Below are 22,460 nucleotides of genomic sequence, written 5' to 3'. Positions count from 1 at the left end.
GCTGCCGGCCTACACCACAGCCACAGCAACACCAGATCCTTAACCCTCTGAGCGAGGCCAGGGATCGCGTCTGCATCCTCACGAATGCTCGTCAGGCTCTTCACCCGCTGAGCCACAACGGGACCTCCAGGAGGTTTACTTTCTGGTTTTATTTGCCGTGGCTGCTCATTGTGTCTCGAGGACGTGCTGGGTGAGGGGAGGGTGGAAGACACCAGGGCAGGCAGCTATCTTCCTGGTGTTTTCTGTCCGGTGATGGAGGCAGGAGCGGGGAGCCATGGGAAGGAGCCTGGGGGCCGAAGGAGCAAGAACTCAGCCTTGAGATGGGGAGGAAGCTCTTCTGGGGGTTGTTTATGGGCGGGCAATAGTTAGTCTCTCAGGGCTGTTAATGTGTTTGTTTAGGGTCTGTTGTAAGGTCGCTAAGATAAGGACCGGCTCAGTTTACACTCCACCTTCAAGTACTGGGCTCAGGCTGCAGGGACCCTATGAGGGAAGCAACTGCACTGATCAAAGGCCGTCCCTGGCTCCTGAAATTGGGACGATGCCTGAGAAATCAGGGGAGAAGGGCTTCTCTCCCGGCTGGACAAATAGCCAGCTATTTTTAATGAGGACACAAACTTCTTTGTTCTCTTTTTGATTTTCTTATGAGAGGCGGTATGGGAGTGAAGTCATTTTTGATGCAGGGTTCTTTGGAGAGAGCTAGAAGCTTTCTGACCTTAATATCCGACCTTTTGCCATTCCGCCACCCCGCCCCTCCCCAGTGTCGGCAAACCCAGGGACCTGCAGTCAAGTCCAAGTGGCCCCTGAAGGGAAGACAGAGCATGGGGCTGGTGTTCAGGGCCCTGGGCCAGGGGGGCTGCAGGGGAAACGCCGAGACAGGTGCAGACACGCTCTGCAAGTGACCACAGAGTGAAGACGGCATTTCAACCAGGGAGCAAAGGTAGAGACTTCATAAAAGTTCTGGAACAACTGCATAGACATGTGGAGGAAGAAAATAAAGTCAAACTCATACCTCACACCTTAAAAGGAAATAAATTGTATGTGGATCAAATGTTTAAATGTAGACCTACTCTATAGCACAGGGAGCTCTACTCCACATTCTTTTTTTTCTTTTCTTTTTAGGGCTGAACCTGCAGCATGTGGAAGTTCCCAGGCTAGGGATCAGATCGGAGCTACAGCTGCCAATCTATACCACAGCCACAGCCATGCCAGATCCGAGCCACATCTGTGACCTACACCACAGCTCATGGCAACTTCAGATCCTTAACCCAGGAGCGAGGCCAGGGATCGAACCTAAATGCTCATGGATACTAGCAGGGTTCTTAGCCTGCTGAGCCACAATGGGAACTCCCAGTGAGAACATTTTTAATGTGTCCATATGAAATCATTTCCAAGAGCCCCCCCCCCCCAAAAAAAAAAAGAAGAAGAAGTTCCATGTAGAGCAGGTGTGTGGAGTGTGTTGCCATTTGTGCTAAGAGACGGGAGGGATGGTATTTCCCATTTGTGATGGGAGGGGAGCACAGTTGCTTAGCTACAGCTTGGAATCTCTCCGGAAGGATCCCTGAGAACTAGTCATGTTGGTTCCTTCTGGGAGGGGACGTAGGTGGCTGCAAGGGAGACTTTACTTCTTGTACCTGTGGAATTTTGAGTCATGTGAATGAATTACCTATTAAAGTCAAATTAAAGTTATGGGTTTTTTTTTTTCCTTAAAAAAAAAAGAAGAGAGGGAGGAAATGGTACAATAAAGGAAGAAGAGAAAAAGCAAGTGCCCTTTCCTCTCTTTGGAGCTGATGCAAAGCTGCCCCAACCTGGTTCAGGGGACGATGGCCCCTCTCCTTCTCCCTGGGCTCTCCCAGCAGCCGTGCTCACAGAGATTTTCTGGGAACAGATGCCTGCAAAAGCTCATCACCAAACCATGATTTCCATACATTTGGGTTTCCCAGCCTTTCCTTTGAATGGGCCACCGTTGATTCTATAGCTGGAGACGTGAAACGCAAGCAGCACTGATTCTGGGCAGGGGCTGTGTACTCTGAGAAAAATGCATGCTTTACATGACTGAGCCATGGAGACCCAGGAGAGGCAAACGAGGGGCTTATCCCCAGCCAAAAAGTTAAGGGGGAGAGAGAACAAGAGATGGGGGGTTGGGCAGAAGGAAGGAGAAAGAAAACACAAAGAAGCCACCGAGTGCCAGCACCTGACTGGGGCGCCGCGTTGCATCCGCACAGAGGCACGCCGCAGTGAGGAATCCACACGGAGAAATGGTCACACAACAAATGAAGAGGTGATCCCGGGTGCCCAGTGTTGAAACTGTCCACTCTCCATGTGCCCAAGCCTGTGCTCTAGGCCACAAGCATGGGGTGAGTAGAACCACAGGTATGGGGAGGCTTGATCAAAGAAACACAACCCTTGAAGCATGCCAGCTTGGGTTTGGGAAGGCTGGAAGGGGTTTCCCTGCTTCCAGAGTAGTGCAGGGGAGAAGAGGGCTGGACGGGGGAACTGGTCCACATTTTAGCCTGTGTTCCTATGTATCTTGTTACCTCACTGCTCTATTGCTATTTTGATGCTATCATCAACAGCAGTCTCTTATTTAGAGAATCGCTTTGCAGTTTCTTTTCTTTTTTTCTTTTTGTAGCCATACGCACCACATGCAGAAAGTCCCGGGCCTGGGCTCTAACTCCAGCCATGGCAGTGACAACACAGAATCCTTAACCAGTAGGCCACCAGGGAACTCCCACTTTTGCATTTTCTTGAATTTGCAAATACTGCTTCTCTGATGGGCAATAAACAAGGAAGAGTGTTATGATTCCACAAGTACAGCTACCTGCCCTCTGGAGTGCTCCACTTATTTGGAGAAACAGAAGCTTGCACTTGCATTCGGCAGAGAAGAAAGAGGCAGACATAGCTGGAAGACCCAAGCCCTCATTTTGCCTCTGGTCAAAGCACTGCCCTGGGCAAGTTCCTCCCTTTTGTGCCAGGGCCAGCCTGGCAAGGGTGAGAGTTGAACAAGGCATTTGCCTTTAGTGCAAACTTTGGAGACACACAAAATAAAAATTAATGCAAAAAATACATGGTGAACATAATGTCACCCTTTTTTTCTTTATCACATGAAAGCGAATCAGAGCCACAGCTGCTGGTCTATGCCACAGCCACAGCAATGCCATATCCTTAACCCGCTGAGTGAGGCTAGGCATCAAACCTTCATCCTCATGGCTTCTTAACCCGCTGAGCCACGATGGGAACTCCAGAATGTCACCATTTTAAATAAAGATGGAAGCAGCATTACTGATTTCTCCTTTAGCTTTAGGCTCTGTTATGGCTCACAGCACTGCTTCCTAGGCCTCATTCCTCCATCTCTAAGTCAGGAGGGTTGGACCATTTGACCTCTTGGTAGCCTGCTGGGCCCTGATGCTTTATGGCTTGGTAATGAAGTGCCATCGAAGAATTAGGGAGCATTTAGCAGAGTGCTAATTGTGCAGCCTAGACCACAGTAGAGTGGGTGACAGGGAGTCTTCATCAGGACAGAGGGACAGCAGTGGAGTTGAGATGTTGGAGGAAGTAACATTTAGCCAGCTTTCTCTCCCGCCCTACTCCTCTCTCTCTCTCAACACTGGGCACAACCTAACCTACATAGTCACAGAGGGAAGAAACCCTCCCCTTGCTTCTTTTCCTGATTCTCCTCTGGGAATGGATTCTCATCCTGCTGGAGCAGAGAGAGCTTCATTCAGATGTGGCTTGTGGCCAGGGCCTGCTGGCCGACAAAGTTGCTGAAGGAGGTCAGGGTGTGTGCAGGGTGCTTGCTGACCTGCAGGTGGAGGTGGGCGTGGAGGAGACAGTAGCAGAGGCACTTGCTGGGGCTCTCCTAGGACACCCCCCAAGCCGGCCCTCTCTCCTCCCCTGCCCGCAGGGGGCAGAGCATCATGGCTTGTTCTTTCTCTTTCCTTTTGTTTCACTTATTTGCCATTTATATCCACATGCAAAAATTTGTGGCTATTATTTTCTATTGCTGAAAGGAGTCCATTCTAGAGCGTCTCTATCCGACTTTTTTTTTTTTGTCTTTTTTGTCTTTTTAGGGCCGCACTCAAGGCATATGGAAGTTTCCGGGCTAGGGGTCGAATTGGAGCCATAGCCCCTGGCCTACGCCACAGCCACAGCAATGCCAGATCCGAGCCACATCCACGACCTAGGCTGCAGTTTGAGGCAATGCCAGATCCTTAATCCACTGAGCGAGGCCTGGGATTACACCTGCATCCTCATGGATACTAGCTGGGTTCTTAACCCGCTGAGCCACAATGGGAACGCCACTCTATCTGCTTTTCTACGGATATTGTATTTTACAAAAACTCACCTGCCTTCGTGTGCACACATCGTGTTTTCTGTTTGGGCTGCATCATGATCCCTGTAGTCCTACCTCCCCTTGCATCCTCAGGGTATTCCCATCAGACCTACATCCCTGGCACTTTCATTGCTGGTGATAAAGCCCTGAAGCAGTCATTTGAGGCGAATGGGCTCTAGTCAGTTCAAGAATGTTTTGACCACTAACCTTCAGTTTGAAGTTTCAGGGGACTGCAAACTAGCCTAAAGGAATATTGATCTACCTCTACGAAATGTGTCTTAAAGAGGTTTTTAAACAACTGATGCTCTGCGGATGTTGGGATAGTTCCTCTTCAGTGTTTCTAACTTAACAAATTACATGTAAAAGCCATAAACTCTTTTATGTGATCCATAAACATAGTAAAAATGTCACACCCCATAACTGTGATTTAGTCTATAATTCCAGGCTCAAAGCTTGTTTTCTTGTAACCTTCGTGAGGGCACCCTTGACTTGACGGAGTCTTCTAAGGCCAGCATGGAATGCACGAGCAGAGTTATGGATCCAAAGCTTAAGGGAGTCTATGGATGTGTCGGCACAAAGGATCTAATAATCATTGAGCTGTGGATCCTATTTGTTCCTTCCTTCCCTCCCTCCTCCTCCTCCATTCTCTTTCTGGGAGTCGGTGAGGTCTTCTTCTTTCTTGTCTTAGGGCGGGAGGGAGGAGGAGGGGGGGGGGAGCTTTCTGGATTGCTTTCTTTCGGCCTTCCTTCCTTCTTCTGGCTTTCTTCTTTCTCTCTCTCTTTTCTTTTTGTTCTTTCTTTCTTTTCCTTCCTTCCTTCCTTCCTTCCTTCCTTCCTTCCTTCTCTCTCTCTCCTTCTTTTTTTCTTTCTTCCACACCAGCAGCGTGTGGAAATTCATGGACCAGGAGTCGAATCAGAGCTGCAGCTGAGACCAACACCACAGCCACAGCAACACTGGATCTGAGCTGCATCTCTGACCTATGCTGACGCTCACGGCATCACTGGATCCTGAACTCACTGAGCGAGGCCAGGGATCAAACCCATACCCTCAGAGAGACAGCATAGGTCCTTAACCCACTGAGCCACCATGGGAACTCCTGCGGATCCTGTTTCTACACTGCATCACTTGCGTCTCCACATCACCCAAGTCAAGGATGCCCCTCCTTGGTGAGACGTTAGAAGTCAATGCTCCACGCAGGAGCTGCAGAGCCATCACTTGGGACAGCCATGCTGCTCAGGGGACCCAGTTTTCTCAGAGCCTGATTTCAGATGTGCTTTTCCTAAGGCCTTGCCAGCTGGTCTCATCTCTGAAAATGTCCTTCATCACTAGAAAGTGGCTGAGGCCTTTGAGGTCCGATTCGAATCACCAGGATGAGAGAGTCCGGCTCTTCAGGAAAACCCACCTTTTCTCTTTGGCCCCAGTGACCCTCAGATGTTTGCTGTGCTGCAGGGAAGGGCAGCTGAAGACAAGTGGCATCAGAAAAACCAACCGCCTCCACCCTGGATGGGAAGAATAGCTCCCTTCATGGCCCTGCTCTGGGAGGCCGGGGTCATCCAAGTCCAGGGGTGAGGAAGTGAATCAGCCCTTCCCAGCCCTTCAGTCACCAGGTCTGTTCAATACCCTCTGGTGGTGTGGCATTTGGATGTGTTTTGTCAAAAATTAATGAACATCTCACTTAGGCATTGGAAACAAACACAAGCCCCGGCCAGTTCTTACACTTGCTCAGGATGAATAACTCCCTTTGGCCTCCCAGCCAGTTGGGCCCAACAAGTGAATTTAGAGGCTGAGAAGTGAGTCGCTGGCCCTCACACCAATTCATCCATCAGCCCACGACCCAGGCTGGCTGTAGGGCCCAGGCGCAGCCATTCCCAACCCTGGGCGCACATCAGTATCACCTGAGGAGGAGGCTTAAAAAGCATGGGTGTGTGGGTCCCACCTCCTAGAAATTCCGATTTAGCTTTTCTAGGGGGCAGTCACAGCATCGGGAGTTTTAAAAGCTCTCCACATTAGGATCTTAACATACAGTCAAGTTTGGGAAGCGCTGCTCTGGACTAGTGCTTCTCAAACTTAATGTGCAAACACGTGACCTTGGGGTTATGTTAAAATACAGATTCTGACCCAGTAGGTCTGGGATGGGGCCTAATGTTGTGTATTTCTTTTATTTTTTTCTCTTTTTAGGGCTGCTCCTATGGCTTATGGCTGTTCCCGGGCTAGGGGTCGACTCAGAGCTGCAGCTGCCAACCTATGCCGCAGCTCACAGCAATGCCAGATCTTTAACCTACTGAGCAAGGCCGGGGATCGAACCTGCATCCTTGCAGATACTACTCAGGTTCGTTACCACTGAGCCACATTGGGAACTCCACATTCTGCATTTCTAACAGGCTCCCAGGTGACATGATGCTGCTGGTTTGCAGACCACAATTTGAGTAGCAAAGATGTGATGCGTGGTCCAAGATGGTAGCTACTAGCACATTTAGCTAATTAATTAAAATTAAAACCAATTAAAATTAAGCAAATTTAAAAAGTTGGTTCCTCAATTGCTTTAGCCACATTTCAAGTTCTTGATCATCACAGGTGGCTAGTGGCTAACATATTGGATAGCACAGACTAGAATGGTTCCATCATCATAGAAAGTTCTGTGAGGCAGCTCTGCCTTAGAGCATCTCTTTGTTTCTGAGGCCATGTCAGAGCAGCCTTCTTTTGAAATGCGGCTTGAAGCTTTCTTGGTGTGGGGACCACAAAATTCCTCTTTTGCACTCCTCACTCCCATGCATTGGGCCTGTGGAAGGTGCTTGGTTAACTCAGGTTAGTGAACTCATGCTTTTGTCCACAAACAAGTGTCACAAAAACACTGGCTGATTGACTGATGCTACTTGGGCATCAATTAGCATTCTCATGGAGCTGTATCCAGGATAGCTCAGTGGGCTTGACAGGTCAATGACCAGGTTGCACTGGGAGTGCCTCCCCTACCTCTGGCTGGCCCATGATGCAGGCAATAAATGCAAGGCCTCGAGTGATCACCTCTCAGACCATTATTATAGCCTGGAAGGTGGGCTGGAATGAAACTGATGGGGCACTTTGTCTTCTAAGCCCAACTCAGAGGTGACAAATCTAGACCTTTCTTTTAGGGCGTTTTTCCTGGGTCTTGGGAGAGGGAAGTGCTGGAGATGGACTGCTTCCTATTCCTGGGTAAGTGCTCTGCTCTTCTTTGGGTGACTGGCATGGACCCAGGACACAAATGGAGCTGGGAGACTTAGCCCACAGGGTTAAATTAAACCCTCAGCCGGTTGATCTGTTATCTTCACAGTGGTTGATTTTCAGATTCAATTGATGGGTCGCTGATAGTGAAACTAAATTCTGCAAGGATTAGTGTGAAGTAGTAGAGAAAAAGAAATTGAAACTGATGCCGCTCATCATGAAGATACCTCGTTTTACAGGTGAAGCATCTCAGGCTCATGGAGTAAAGCAGTTGTATCAAAATCACCAGGCAAGTTAAGGGCATGGGTAGGTGTAAGCTTATGTTTCCTGACTCCAAGGCCAGGGTTCTTTCCACTGCTCCATGCCCAAGATATTTGCAAGGATGCATAAGCCATTCGAGGGAAGAAATAGAATTTAACCTAAAGGTTTATCTCTAGTACGTAATATAAGGTAGGTGTTCTTTAAATGTTTCCTAGTAAGGATGATAATGAAATCGCTTTTTTCTTTGTCTTCTCACTCCCAGCCTCCACATCCTACTGCTGGATTCACCTTGTGCATATTGCTTCTAGGATAACTAAACTTCCCCCCTCCTCAAGCATATGTCAGTAATAAAACAGCACTTTTTTTTTTATGGCTGTACCCATGGTATATGGAAGTTTCCAAGCCAGGGATTGAATCTGAGCTGCAGCTTAGAGCCACATCACGGCTACAGCACAATGGATTTTTTAACCCAATGCACTGGGCTGGGGATCAATTGAACCCGCACCTCCACAAAGACCAAAGCCACTGCAGTCAGATTCTTAACCTACTGTGCCCCTGTGCCAGTGTGTTTAGGAAAAGGAACTCCTAAAACAGCATCTTTAGTGAGTAAAACCCTATGCATAAAGAAAGGTGAGGTGATGAGACCATTACCACAGGAAATATTTCAAAGATGGTAAAGAAATTTCAGATACAGCATCCTCTACATTTACAAGCCATGCAGCCCAGGGCACCAAAGTGGTAAAAAGTCTGCTCTTGATAAATGCATGAACTTATATCAGCCAACATTTCTCAAAATCTCTCTACCTCCTCCCAACCCCAGCCCTGATCATATTACTCACCAGTTCTCAGGTTAGAAAACTATGCCAGAGTTATCATTATTCAGTGTTATTGCCACTGAGAATCAGTGAAGACAAAGTAATAGCTGTCTTTTAATGTCAAGGACAAACATATCAAAGTGGAAAGACACACATTATTTTAGGGGAAACTAACATTTCCTAAGTACAAGCATTTAATCAAAATCAGTAGGTGCAATCTCACCAAGAGTTAGCATATTAAGTAAATTCCCAAGTAGAATATAAGTATTTACAACCCATCTAGAAAAGGGAGGGATGTGCTGTGCCATTAGCGTGCATTTGCCAAATCCCTGCTCTTCAGGAGATTGGCTTCTGTGCACTTTGCCTGCAATTGTGCCACCAGGTGGCTGCTGTCCTATCTGTGGACAGTCTTGATAATCTAGAACAATAAATTTTCTACTTAGTTAGTTTCTGGGTGTGCCCATGACATGTGGAAGTTCCTGGGCCAGGGAATGAACCTGTGCCACAGCAGCAACCCAAGCTGCTACAGTGATGCCAGATCCTTAACCTGCTGTGCCACAGGAGGACTGCAGAAGGTTTGTTTGTTTGTTCTTTTTAGGGCCGAACCTCCAGAAGTTTTCTATTAAAAACTTCTTCTTTGATGAACTAGAACCCTTTATTAACCCAATTAAATATAAAGATCACAGAGGACCAGTCCTTTATAAATGAAGTTACACAACTCCAAGCAAGCTGTAAAGAGATAGAAATGCCTATAAACAACCAGGTATCTTTTTCACTCCTTCTGAACTGTTCTCCCTGGCTGGGAAATATAGTTAACCTTTGAACATCGGTGGGTCTGGACCGCACAGGTCCACTTAGGCATGGATTTTTCTAACACTGTATACTACTACACAATCCGTCGCTGTAGAGGAGCTGCAGATGAAGAACTGAATGTATGGTGTTCCCATCGTGGTTCAGTGGGTTAAGAACCCAACTACTATCCATGAGGATGCGGGTTCGATCCCTGGCCTCTCTCACTGGGTTAAGGATCTGGCATTGCCGTGAACTGTGGTATAAGTCGCAGATGTGGCTCGGATCTGGCGTAGCTGTGGCTGTGGTGTAGGCCAGCAGTTGTGGCTCCAATTTGACCCCTAGCCTGGGAACTTCAATATGCTGTAGGTGCCCTAAAAAGACAAAAAACAAACAAAAACAAACCAAAAAACACCCAAAGAACTCAATGTGTGGAGAAATCGCAGATGCGAAGGATCAGCTGTAAATTATACATAATTATATTTTCAGCTGCCAGAGGGTTGGTGCTACTGATGTCTCTCCCCTTCAACTGGAGAGCGTTGGTGCTACTGTAACCGGAGAAGAACCAGGTTTGCTCTCATGTCCTTGAGTGAGATCCTCTGAAGCGTCTCATCAAACTGGATCAAAAAGACCTGCAGGTAATTTCTCCCCAAATCTTGGTCTTCCCACAGTTATGTCAAATGTCTTTTTGTTTAAACTGGTAGTTATTTGAGAAGGTTAATCACTATCCTAGTCTTCCTAGTTTTCATGATAACCTTAGATGCTCCTGTTCTCCTTCTCAGGGAGAAGCTGTGCCCAACTATAGGGTCCACGTATCCCCAAGTTTCCCTTTCAGGTAAGAGTAAAAGTTTGTGAATCTCGAGTTTGTGTTACTTCAAAACAATGAAAACACCGTCAATTCTATACTTCATCCATCAACTAAATTAAAAACAGAGAAATGAGATTATTTCTTAATGGTACGGAAGGCAGGTGGAGCACATGTCAATAAATCGGGTGGAGACCACAGAAAGCAGGGCTGAAGATAATGAACGTGACCCTGAGCCTCCTCTGCAGAGCCAGCTGCCGAGGCTCCACATCTGCACTTCATTCACCCTCACGATGAGCCCGAGAGCCAATTGCTGGTATCCCTGTTGTGTGGATGAAGTAACTCACCCAAGGGGACAGAGCTGGGAAGTGCAGTTGCCATGTCTAACCCGGGCAAGTTAGGGTTCGTAACGGCAACAGTGAGCATATGTGTGTTTGTTTCTAGGAATTTTTAGGATGAAGTTAGACAGGCACCTTGACGGGCTGGCATAGGAGGGAAGCCGGGTGCAAGTAGGAGACTTCACTCTTGTTCCCATGAGGATGGAGCCCTTGAACCACAGGCTGAGGATTCCTGGGCAGGGTCTCCATGTGAACAACGCCAGTGGGGGGGCCTCACTGGCATCTTAAGCTGCCAGAGGAAGAACCTTACAATTGGGGATGGAGAGTGGGTAATGGCAGACTCTGGAGAGTCTAACGACTAGTTACACTGGGCCTAGATGTGACCAAGCCACCGTCGCCAGCCAAAGCTGCATGAAGAGCTATTCTCCGTTAAATGCCAGACAGAGTGCTTCGGTTTGTGGTGTTGCACCGCGCTGGTGTGATACGTTGTATTGCAACTTGTTCACCTCGGAGTCTGGCTCTTTCTGTGTCTCTCTCTTCCCTGAGGTGGCATCTCCTTAAGGGCAGGGTCCATGTCAAATAGATCTTTCGATGTTGGTGCTCAGCATGGGCAATGGAAGGAATGCTGGCCAAGGCACCAGAGGGGGAGGGGCACAGAGTGAGGGGAGACAAAGAGGAGGCCCTGGCTTTGAGCCCAGGAGCCTGGGGGTAGGTGTCAGGGGCGGTGGGTGGGTGTTGGGCAGAGGGCCTGGCCTGCAGACTGGAGCCGGGAGCGGGCGTGCAGAGCGGCGTGGTGCCCTGTCTGGCCCTGGACAGGTGCCTGGCTCAGTAGGGCAGATGAGGTGCCTTCACTGGGTTTGCGGATAGGGAAGGGCGCACACATGTCCGTCTGCTCCCTCCTGAGGTTGTTTTTGGCAGAGGAACCCACTAGAAGCTTACCACATGTTCCCTGGAGCTTTTCAAGGACTTCCTGGAGGGCAGGTCCACCCCACCCACCAGGGTAGGATAAACTTGGTTTCCAGGCAGCAGGCTTTCTCGAGGTGGGGGTGCGGGGTTATGTACCCTGTTAAGCCCAGGGGCATCCAGTCCAGCTCCTTGCTTTCTGTGATGCTTCTCACCCAGGAAAAGTTCACAAGTCATGAGTCCCCGAGAGACGAGAGACAGGGCTGGTGAGAAAGAGCCTCCACCCCAGTTCCCCCAGCACTCTCCAAGGGGTTTGGAACTCGGGTGCTAGAGGGGGTCCATCTCTTCCTCGCCTGACCCCACTTCCCATCAGAGAAATGGAACATAAGGAAAGTGACCTCCCACCTCCTGCAGGAGGAAATGGCCTTTGAGACGTGACACACACACACTCCAGCAGCAGATTTTCCAAAGTCCCGCATCTGTCACCTCCTTGGCAACCCTCTGTCTACCCTTCTCCTTCATCTCACTTCTCCTTTCTGCTACCTCTTAACTGGAGCCCCTTCCCTGCCATGCCTGCAGTGCATGCAGGATCCCAGCTGTCTGGAACTGCAGATAACACCCGCTCTATTAGCCAGGGCCACAAAAACTATCCTCAAACAAATATTTAGACTATTACTTCTTCAGCCCTAATGGGCACATGAGTTATCTGGATATCTGGTAATGCTAATGCTTTTTTTTTTTTTTTTTTTGCTGCTCCTGTGGCAAGTGGAAATTCCTGGGCCAGGGATTGAACCTATGCCACAGCAGCGACCTAAGCCACTGTAATGACAACACTGGATCCTTAAACTGTTGGGCCACCAGGGAAGTCCCTAACATGCCAACCCTGACTGAGTGGATTACATGGGCCACTCTTCCAGGAGCAAAAATTTAGACTACTTAATCCACGACAGCACTCTGCTAGATAGACTTGGGTGCTTAAGACTGGAAATGTAAAAATAGAGCCCCTGTTCTCAAAGAGGTGTGCAAATACACGCACAGAGGCTTTTTCCACATGGTTGTGGGATAGATGGATGAATGAATGATTGAGGGCATAACCCCATGGTACAGGCCATGTGTTAGTGCAAAGAGTTTAAGGGAGGAACCTATATGGGAGATAGAAGCCACTCACTTTCGTACATCTGACAGGTGGTTGACCCCTCAAGGCGTTTCCCCTGAAGCCACTGTGCTGGGCCATTGCCTGAAGAGTGCCCAGAGCAAATGCTCCCTGGCTCTTGGGGACAGCTGTGGCTGGACAACCATGATTGCTTCACATATGACCTCTGTTGGGGGTGTTCTGATATGTGTGCGTTGAGGCACTGATGTTTTCCCCTTCACCCTAGAACCATCAAGAGCTGATGAGAGACACACATGTTCCTTAAAGCCAGAAAACCTCGTGCTTAAAGAAAATACCAAGAGTTTGCCTGAAAGGGTTTGGTTGGTTGGTTTGTTTAAAAAAAGTGAAATGGGAAGGCCATTTCTGTATAAAAGTACAGCTATTTCTTCAAAAAGTAAGCCTTTAGAAAATGCAGACATGTTTTTCTTTTGTCCCAAAGGCCTATCTAGTAGGAGATAAGTAGAAAAGGGAAAAATGAGAAGAAAGGCAAGTCTGAATCAGACCCAGGGACAACTAATGACATTCATGGAGTCCTCTGAGTCTGGCCTAATTCTCACCTCTAGTGCTATGCCTTATTCCCACTGGACCCATGGCTGACCCCACACTGTTTGGGGGCCCCTGCCACATCTTCTGGTTCATCTGTCCTTCTTTGCTTTCTTATAGGTGCCATCCTGTCCTCTTAGTTACCTCCACATTTCAAAGCTCCGCTCATCCTTGGAGACCTAGTTCTCCTGTGAAAACTCTGGAAGCTCTATGGCTTCCAGAATGCTGTTCTTTCTCATTTTAATTTGTCCTGTGTTATTTTATTTTATTTTATTTTATTTTTAGGAGGGTACCTGGCTTGCAGCATTTTTCACAGTCTTTTTTTTTTTCTTCTTTTTTTTCTCCTTCAGAGTCAAAGACAGTCTTTTAATCCTCCCTGAATCCCCATTTCATACAGAAATGGGCATTCAGTCTGAGTGCTCAACTGAATTCGTATGGTGCTGGGACAAGCCTGAAGAGACAGGGTTGGATTCTAAATGCTGTTCATGTTGAGAATACATAGTGACACGTTTGTGCTCCTGTGTTGGAACAGGCACCATAAATCTAGAAACCCTATCCTGGACAGTCCTGATCCTGTTCCTCTGCCCCCAAAACGCCAAAGGAAAACATAAACACATCTTGAAAGGATGTCTGACCTGAGCCCAACCACCAACAGAAGCTGAATGACATTGAGTGAGCTGGCCTGGCTCTCCCTCCACCTTGGCCATCTGTGTCAAGTGTGTGCATTCACCACCTGCCATATTTGGGGCAGGCTTACCTCTTTGGAATGTGACTCCTTCCTCACTTTATCACTATTTTTAAATGGGATTTGTGTAGAGGGAGAGAAAGAGATATTTTCTTTACGGTCTACCTACAAATATCTTTCCCAATAAGGCTGGGTCTATACGACATCTAAATTTACTATCCCCATAGAAAAGAGAAAAACAGTGAAATACTTACTTTGTCCATGCAACACGACTAGTTTAATCCACCTGTCTCACTGAGTTGGTCTGATTTGGGGTAGATACACTGATTGTGTCTGTTTAATTTCTTTCTCTTTCTTTTATTTTATTTATTTTTATTTTTTTATTTTTTGGTCTTTCTAGGGCTGCACCTGCAGCATATGGAGGCTCCCAGGCTAGGGGTCGAATCCGAGCTACAGCCAATAGCTTACACCACAGCCACAAAAACATGGGATCCGAGCCACGTCTGCAACCTACACCACAGCTCATGGCTCATGGCAATGCCAGATTCCTTAACCCATTGAGTGAGGCCAGGGATCGAACCCCAGTCCTCACGGATGCTAGTCAGGTTTAACCGCTGAGCCACGACAAGAACTCCAGTGTCTGTTTAATTTCTAACTGTTCTACCTGCTGTGAGGCCTGCTGTGCTTAAAGGCCTGCTGTACTCCTGTAAGTGAATGAGGAAAGCCATGTGGGACCTTCATCCTTAGCCACTGGTGTCCTTCCACGAAGTGGGGGAAAACAGCAGCTCCTTGTTTCCAGGTCTAGAGAGTTCTAGACATTGCGGTTCTTCCTCATCTATTGAACACTGCTAGGATATAAGATTTTTCACATTAAATGAATGAACATTTATTTTCATTATGTTTAGTGGAGATCTTTCTAAAATGGAATACAGATTTCCCTGTCTCCCCGAAGAGACCATATTAAACTTGAGTTAACAATTTATTGGGCATTTAAGTTCATCATTATGGACCACAGGGATGGCAGCCGATGCTATAAACCAGGATACACCCTGGCACTATTGAGGACTGTCGGGCTCTTGATCCCTATCCTATTGCCCCTGGGTTATCCTGGTTTTTTTTTTTTTTTTTACTTTTCTGTCTCCTCTCTTATTGTCCTTTCCTGCTTTTCCTACTGTGTTTCATCAACTGCTCTCCTCTTACCTCAATGTTTCTGCATCTAATTGGTGAGATCAGATGACTACCTGTTAATACAAGCTCTAAACTACGAATTGATAGACACAGGGTAAGAAGGACACTCCTACACATGAAATACATAAGCTTCAGTACATAACGCAAATTCTGGCTGCTCAGAATTCCGAGTGTTGCTTCTCCCTCAGCTCACAGGTTTATTTCTCCTTCTTTTCTGTTTCTTGACTATGTGCTGGCTCATAAGATTGCCAGGTAAGCAAGCCCCAAATCAGTGATTTTTTTTTTTTAATTATTGAACCCACATATAGTTTCAAACCCAGTCTGAGTCACAGATTAGAGGTTTTGAAATTGTAGTTTTTGGATTCATGGGTGGCTAAAATACTAATATTGGTGTTTAGTTGACTCTAGAATTTAAATAATTTCTATCATTTATTTTGGTTTTGCCAATTTCAACTTTAAATTTTATTTTGCTTTTGTCAGTTCTTATCTCTGATGAAAAAACTTTTTTCCATGGGGAGTGGAGAACTAAATTTTGTATTCACAAACAAACCATGATTATTGGAAAGACTCTAGAGCTCTTACATGTAGATGTAGTTCACTGAAAAGATGAATCACAGAGTCTGAGGATGAAATCAAGAGCAACTTAGCAACAGATGTATCATTTTGTTGCCCACTGGAGTAGATCACTTTGAAACAGGTTTCAGTTTTTTCACATATTTTAGTGTTTTCATCAAAGCTCTTTTTTTGGTTGAATTTTTAGGGCCACTTCGTTTTTCCTTTTTCTTTTTTTTTCTTCCACACCCATGGCACACAGAACCTGGGTATCAAACCTGCAAAACAGCAGTGACAATGCCAGATCCTTAACCCACTAAGCCACCAGACAATTTCATGGCCACTTGTATTTGAGGTCATTTGTATAAATGTCTAGCTTTATAGCTGCATATATATTGCTTGTATCATAAAATAAATTTTATTTTGCATCTAAATGCATTAGTCCACAGGGGTTTACCTAAATCCTCCTTTGTGCTAAAATTGTGCCAGGCATTGTTCTTGTCCCCAAGGAGATTCTAGGCTCATTGGTAAGATAAGACAAATGAATATGGGGTACAGGGGAATCAAAACAGCACACACAAATATATGGCTTAGAGTATAGCTGTGGATACAGTCTATAAATGCCAGGGGGATTCAGAAAGGCGGGGAGACACTGTATCCTAGAAATATTAGAGAAAGCTCTCAGAGTAGCTTTAATGCATGGGTCTTAAGAAACGTGTGAGATTTGGTCATTCCACCTTCCAGGTGGGGAAAATAGGACCTGTGGCTTCAATGAGGGCATAGGACACTATGTGAGTGAGGCTTGTTTTCTCCTGGCAGAGACCAGGGCTGGGGAAAAGTTCAGAGCTTAATGCAAAGCCTTGAGCAGGAGGATGGGAAAAGAGTGAAGGAAGGAATCGTAGGTAGAAGAGAATTTGGAACCAGTGCTTAAATCCTTCACCAGCCTCCATCCAGACCAGACAAAGCATGGAGGGATTTCTTTAAAAAAATGAATGTTCCTTCACTTTCCAGGCAGCACACTTGCACAGTAGTTAAATTTTGCACACTTGGAATTTGGGGCTCTACTCTGAGAAGCTTAGACTCAGGGGCGGGTGGAGAGAGGGAGGAGAAGCCTAGAGCCCCCAGTGAAGCCTGGGTGGAAGCAGCGGCTTTTTAGTGCTTTCAGCTTCAAGGAGCAAAGCTCTGCAGGAGCCCTACTGCTGGAGAGGGGAGTTCTGGTTAAGTCAAACTCCGAATTCTGAGTTTCATGAAAGTTTGCGTTTTGCCAAAATTCTTTGGGGGGAATGTTACAATCCTCAGGGACAGAGAACCATTTACTCAAGAGGAAGAGGTTCTCTTCAGGGGCTTTTCCTTCCTGGCATTAACGGAGACACCTGGAGCCAAGAGAGGAGGACAGCTGGGCCAAGGTACCAGAAGGCGCTCGCTGGGGAAGGTGAGATGAGGTGGGAAGGGATGCCTGGGGGCCAACTAGGAAATTCTGGCTTCTTCTCTGGCTCAAACAACTTGGTCCTGCTGGAGTGGCCTCCTCCCTCCCTATGGTCCCTGGCCAGAGCTGTTGGAGCCCGGAAGGCAGCACCCACTCCCCCCACCCCACCCCGACTCCCCATCGACCGGGGCCACGAAGAGCAGACACGGTGTCTGAGCCTGGAACTAGACCATCCCCCACATCTGTAGCGCGCATGGTTTCGTCTGGCCTCTCTCCGTCCTCAGTGTCTCCTGCAGCCCCTTCCCCCGGTCTGCCCCCGCCCCCCACACCTTCGCATAGGTCTCCCTCTGTGGTGGGACACTCAGGCCCCTTTCCTGGCTCGGCTCCTCCTGAGGTTCCAGAGGAGGCTCCTTCATTGCACAGCTGGATGGGGGAGGAGGTGGGGGTGGGGTGGGGTGGGGGCTGTCTTTCTGAGCATCCAGGTGGGCGCCCTGGGGCCAGGTGCTCCGAGAAGGGGCTCGAAGAAGGTCAGGACGACTCCACCCCTTCAAGCTTGGCCCAGCTGGCCAGCCTCCAAGATTTAGAGCTCTAGGTACTTCGTGGGCTCCCCCGGCTCTCTTTTCCTCGCCCCCCTCGCCCCCGCCCAAGGTCCCAAGGTGCTGCCCCTCTCTCCCTCCCCCGCTGCTCCTTTCTACCGCTTCCCCTCCTCCTTCCCAAGTCTTTTCCGTCCACCGTCTAGGGCTCTCGGCCTGCGCCTCTGCAAACACCCCCCGCCCCTCCAATCCGGGCAGAACTCCGAGGGGAGGGGCCGGAGGCCCCCCTTCCCGCCTGCGGTCGGAGAGGGCAGCGCCGCAGTCCTGAGTTCGGGTTGTGGGGGGAGCATAGGGGCCGCCTCTGCGCCCCGCCCGATCAGGCCACTCGGCACACTAGGGGTAGGGGGCGGGCGGCAGGGCTAGCGGAGAAGGGGGGGTCCAGCCCGGGCAGGTGCGGGCTCCGGCTGGGCCCGGGCGGGCTCCAGGGGCGGGGTCTCAGGTTACAACCCCGCGGGGGGCCTGGGGCGGCCCGCGGTTTGGGCGAGTTCGCCAGCCTCGAGAGGGGCCGGGCGCATATAACGGCGCCGCGGCGGAGAGAAGACGCAGAGCGCTGCTGGGCTGCCGGGTCTCCTGCCTCCTCCTCCTGCTCCACGGGCTTCCTGCATGAGGGCGCGGTAGAGACCCGGACCCACGCCGTGCTCCTGCCGCCTCGCTGCGCTCCGCCCGGGCCCGGCTCCGCCAGGCCCCGCGGTGAGCCATGATCCGCCTCGGGGCTCCCCAGACGCTGGTGCTGCTGACGCTGCTCGTCGCCGCTGTCCTTCGGTGTCACGGCCAGGATGTCCGTAAGTCGCCCACCGCCCCTGCCTGCCACCCTTCTGTGCCTTCCCTCCGCATCCTCTTCCCAGGCCCTCTCCCCCTCTGGAGCCCGCAAGTCAGTGTTAGAGAGGTTTCCTGGGCCGAGGCGCGCCAAGACGGGCGCAGGATGCCCAAGGGCTCGCCGCGCGGATGTCTGCAAGTCAGGGGCTCTGTTCCAGCGTCCTCCGCTCCAGTCGCGGTTGGAGGCATTTGCAGGTCCCTACGTTGCGCAGGAATATTAAGCAAGCAAAGTATTGGGTCCGAGTTTTGCGCACAGATTTAAGCGAGCTTTTTTCCCATCAGCTTTGATAACTAAGCGCACACGCACCCAGCTTGCGTCTTCGAAGCACTCAGAGTTCAGCAAAACTGGTTGTGGCCCATCAATCAGGAGAAGTAGAGCGAAAGGCACGAGCGAAGGAGCCAGCAAGGGCCAAAGGGTTGCCTTGGCAGTCGTGTCCAGGGGTTACTGTCTGGGGGTTCAAAGGGGAGTTAGACAAAGGAGATGCTCTGAAACTAGTGGCTTGAAATTCGAGGCCACAAAGAAAGGCTTCAGAAAGACGCTCTGGGACCTCAGCGCCTCTCGCGGGTTCCCTCCCCCTCACGGCTGGCCCAGGAGCCAGGTGCAGCCCTGTTCATCTCGGCTTTCCCCTTGCCTCTAAAGGGTACAGAAACTTACTGTAGGAGAGGCCATCTGAAAGGCGATAACATTCCAACCAGACTGTGCTTTTCAAACGCCCCGGAAAATAGCGCCCCCTCCCAGCAGTCTTCCCCCAACCCCAACCCCCACCCCGGCCAGGTACTACAATGAGTTACTTTTCTAAAAGTTTCTGGAACTAACCGAGGCTCTGCAAGAGGGGTGTGTGTGTGTGTGTGTGTGTAGCAGAGGAGGGGGACATGGTCGGTGGATTACTTTAACAGTTTCAACCGAATATAGTTAGAGATGGCAGTTTTACAGTCCAGGCCAAAGGCTATTCGAACCGTACCTTTCCATCCCTTTCCATCGCCTCCTTTGGTAAAGTCCCACTGTCTGGGATTATATTTAGGACAAATGAAGCCTGGAAAGTGTATTAGGTAGAGAAGATTTTTTTTTTTTTCCATGTGTTTGGGCACGTTTCCGACGGCTGGGATTCCAGCCCTGTCTTTGTATGTTACAGATTGTAAATCAATCGCAGGGGAAGCTTTTTTTGAAGGGGTCAGTGTATGGGAATTTCAGTCCCTCTGCCGCTGGAGGCTCCATGCAGTCTCGCTTGCCACCAGGCTATCTCCAGAGACAGTTTAGAAGGCTGCGGGCCCAGAAGACTTTCCGTTCATTAGAGTAGCTGACTGGGGCAGGGGCAGGACTGGAGCGGGTGGCACAGCGCAAAGAGCCGGAACAAGGGCGGGGGCCGGTGGCCCGGAGTGTCCAATGGTGCGCTAAGCTGGAGGCGCGCTCCGGGCACTTGTTGGACTACGGTGTGTCTGTAAGCGGCTCCAGCTCGGACTGACTGTATATTTGTCCTAAATTTGCATGTACACACTTAAAAATCTGTCTTCTTTGCTGACCACTGCCTTAGTGCCCAATGGAATTAGCTAGGTGACTCTAAAATAACTTCCAAATTCTCCATCTGGTATTAGAGGTGCTCACTTAAGTGGCAGAGCGTTCTCCGTGTCGCAGCTTTCCTGGGAGGGAATGAATTCCGCAGTTTCTTGGGCCCAAATCTTACAGTCACTCCTCCTTCCCCCAAGGGGAGAGTCTTGGAGCGGCTGACTTTGCTCCCTGGCGCATCCCAGCTCTGTAACCCTCTCCCCTGGGTCAGCGGACCCAAAGACGTGACGTGGGGGAAACGCAGCCTGCGTGGAAGTCAGGAATGTCAGAAACCTAGGGCTAGGGCGCGCCCCTCCTCCACATCTTTCCACGAGTTTGAGAAACATTGGCGGCGGAATCTTTGACCCACATCTGCATTTCACAGTCCTCGCCTCCGAAAGTGCCCCTCAGCTCGGAGGAGAGACCTCAATCCTCCTTTGTGAGGCTTGTTTGCGTTGGGAGATTGGCAGCGATGGCTTCCAGATGGGGCTGAAACGCTGCCCGTATTTATTTAAACTGGTTCCTTACGGAGACCTGTGAATCGGGCTCTGTGTGCGCTCGAGAAAAGCCCCATTCATGAGAGGCGAGGTCCGGTGGGTTCCCCTGGACTCCCCGACCCCCTCTCCCACAATGCCCCCCTGTGCCTGCCCGCCGCCACCTCCCGGGCTCCAACCCTGAGCAAGGAGGCTGAGAAGCAAAACAGTTCCCCGAAAGAGGTAACTTTTTAATTGGCCTGCTACAAAGAATCACTTATACTGCGTTGCGGTAATGAAGGGAACCCGATCAGGCGCGCGGGGATGCTATCGGCAGCAGTTTTTCGAACAGCAATTATGGTGGCGCTGGGCTCTTCCATCCACACCTAGGAGATCCGGTTACGGGGCTGGCTCCTTTCTGGGGCAGTCATTTAATCCCACTTTTCACCCTCCCGGTGTCTGTGGGCAAGCCGTGGCCAGAATCAAAGCCACAAAGAGTCACCAAACGGCTCTCACACCCAGCACTGCCGGGCCGGCCCATACGCCCCGCCTGCGCATCCAGGGGCGGCCCTTCGGAGGGAAATCCGATCCACATTCGGGGCGTACCCCCTTCTCCCAGCACTTTGCTCTCCTCCCCCTCGCCCCTTCCTCTAGAGTGAGGGTGGATTCTTCGTCGGGACTGGTGACCAATAACCTCTCCTCCCTCCCCATCGCTTGCTTTCTACAGCTCCACCTATTTTAGCGGTGGGTGTGTCCCAGCAACATCTGTATAGACCCTCGGACCCCTCTACCCTCCCGTGATTATCTCGCCTAAAGGCTGAGTGGGATTTTTCTAGTGGAAAAGAAAAAGAGAAAGGTTTAGCTTTCAGCGCCTCTTTAAAGAGCAGGGGACAGGCGGCTTTCTTTCTCCGCCCACCTGGTTTGTGGCCCTTTCCTATTCTTCATCCCCTGCCGCCGCCAGTGCTTTGGGGATTTTGATGAGAAAAACAGCACTGGGCGCTCCCTAGCACGTGGTGCGGGCTCTGCAGTGCTTGGCGCTCTCCGGAGCGCTCTTGTCAGCACAGGCTTCGTTTGCAGGGTGAATTCCAGACGGCAGGGCACTCGTGGAGAGGGACTCGTCCATGCCATTCTTGGTCTGCGTTCTTGGAGGAGGCCAGGCACGGACTGGCTAATTTTAGCTGGCACCGGACAGTCAAAGCCCTCTTCTGTCCCCTTGACACGACCCCGCCCCCCCCCCCCAAATTGGGCTTTGGTTTTTAGGTGGAAGCGAGGTCGCTCCTTTCAGAAAGGGCTACAGCTGGAGGTCAAGGCAGGCAGATGGGAGGGGTTCTTTGGCCCTCCTTGCCTCCCAGGGCATTTTATTAGCATCCTTGGGTCCAAAGCGGTGTTATTTGACTGGGCCTATCCCCCTTCCCCAACTGGTTCTAATCTGCTGATTTAAAGCATGGGACAAGATCCTGATTCTCATAGCTCCTCCTTCCACCCCCACTCCCACCCGCATATGTGCATATCCTCTTTTGGAGCCTGGCTGTTTGATTTATAGAGTCTAATTTTTGTGAGGAGAATTTTCCACATGCCTTCTGAATTTTAGCTGTCAGTTGTACGTAGCAAATCCCATAATTCCTAGAGGAAGGCAGAAAAAAGCCGGCCCCTGTTCCTGTGCTGGGGGAGAAGGGGTGTCTCCCCCTTTCCCCCCCCCTCCTCTATCTTGACAGTCCCCAAGTTCACGTTCAGAGGCTCATCTCAACCCAATCTAACTTGCCCCCGACCCCCACATCCTGGGGCACAGTCGGCCTGCTCACCTTCCCTGCTGGGTCAGGACGTTCGCTGGTGAATAGACAGCAGAGGGCAAGGCGCACAGCACATAGCCATTGACTACATGGAAGCATGGGTGATATCTCAAGGGGAACAGCGCTGGAGTTCTCTCTATTCCGGCGGCCCCAGCCCCCATTCTTCAGCCTTTGAATTATGCCAAGTTGACATGCATCCCCTTTCTCTTTTTCTCTTCTGGCTCCTCACCCCCGCCTTCCCTGGGCTCTCTGCTTCCCC

The 22,460-nt window shown here is 49.8% G+C and overlaps 1 protein-coding gene across 3 annotated transcripts in view; it reads left to right on the top strand.

Annotated features, from left to right (window-relative positions):
- Positions 1 to 18,058: 18,058 nt before the first annotated feature.
- COL2A1 (collagen type II alpha 1 chain) overlaps positions 18,059 to 22,460 on the top strand; it is a 30,404-nt gene continuing 26,002 nt past the window's right edge. For 2 of the 3 annotated variants that reach the window (XM_047788082.1, XM_047788081.1), the window contains exon 1: positions 18,059 to 18,361. In XM_047788082.1, the coding sequence (XP_047644038.1) occupies positions 18,277 to 18,361 (85 nt within the window). In that variant the 5' untranslated portion in view covers positions 18,059 to 18,276. The remainder of the gene's footprint in view (positions 18,362 to 22,460) is intronic. The other variant, XM_047788083.1, reaches the window with a different exon arrangement.

This window comes from Phacochoerus africanus, chromosome 7, assembly GCF_016906955.1.
Source record: "Phacochoerus africanus isolate WHEZ1 chromosome 7, ROS_Pafr_v1, whole genome shotgun sequence".
In the NCBI taxonomy this organism is placed as follows: Eukaryota; Metazoa; Chordata; class Mammalia; order Artiodactyla; family Suidae; genus Phacochoerus; species Phacochoerus africanus.
This window is presented reverse-complemented; position numbering and strand designations above follow the sequence as displayed.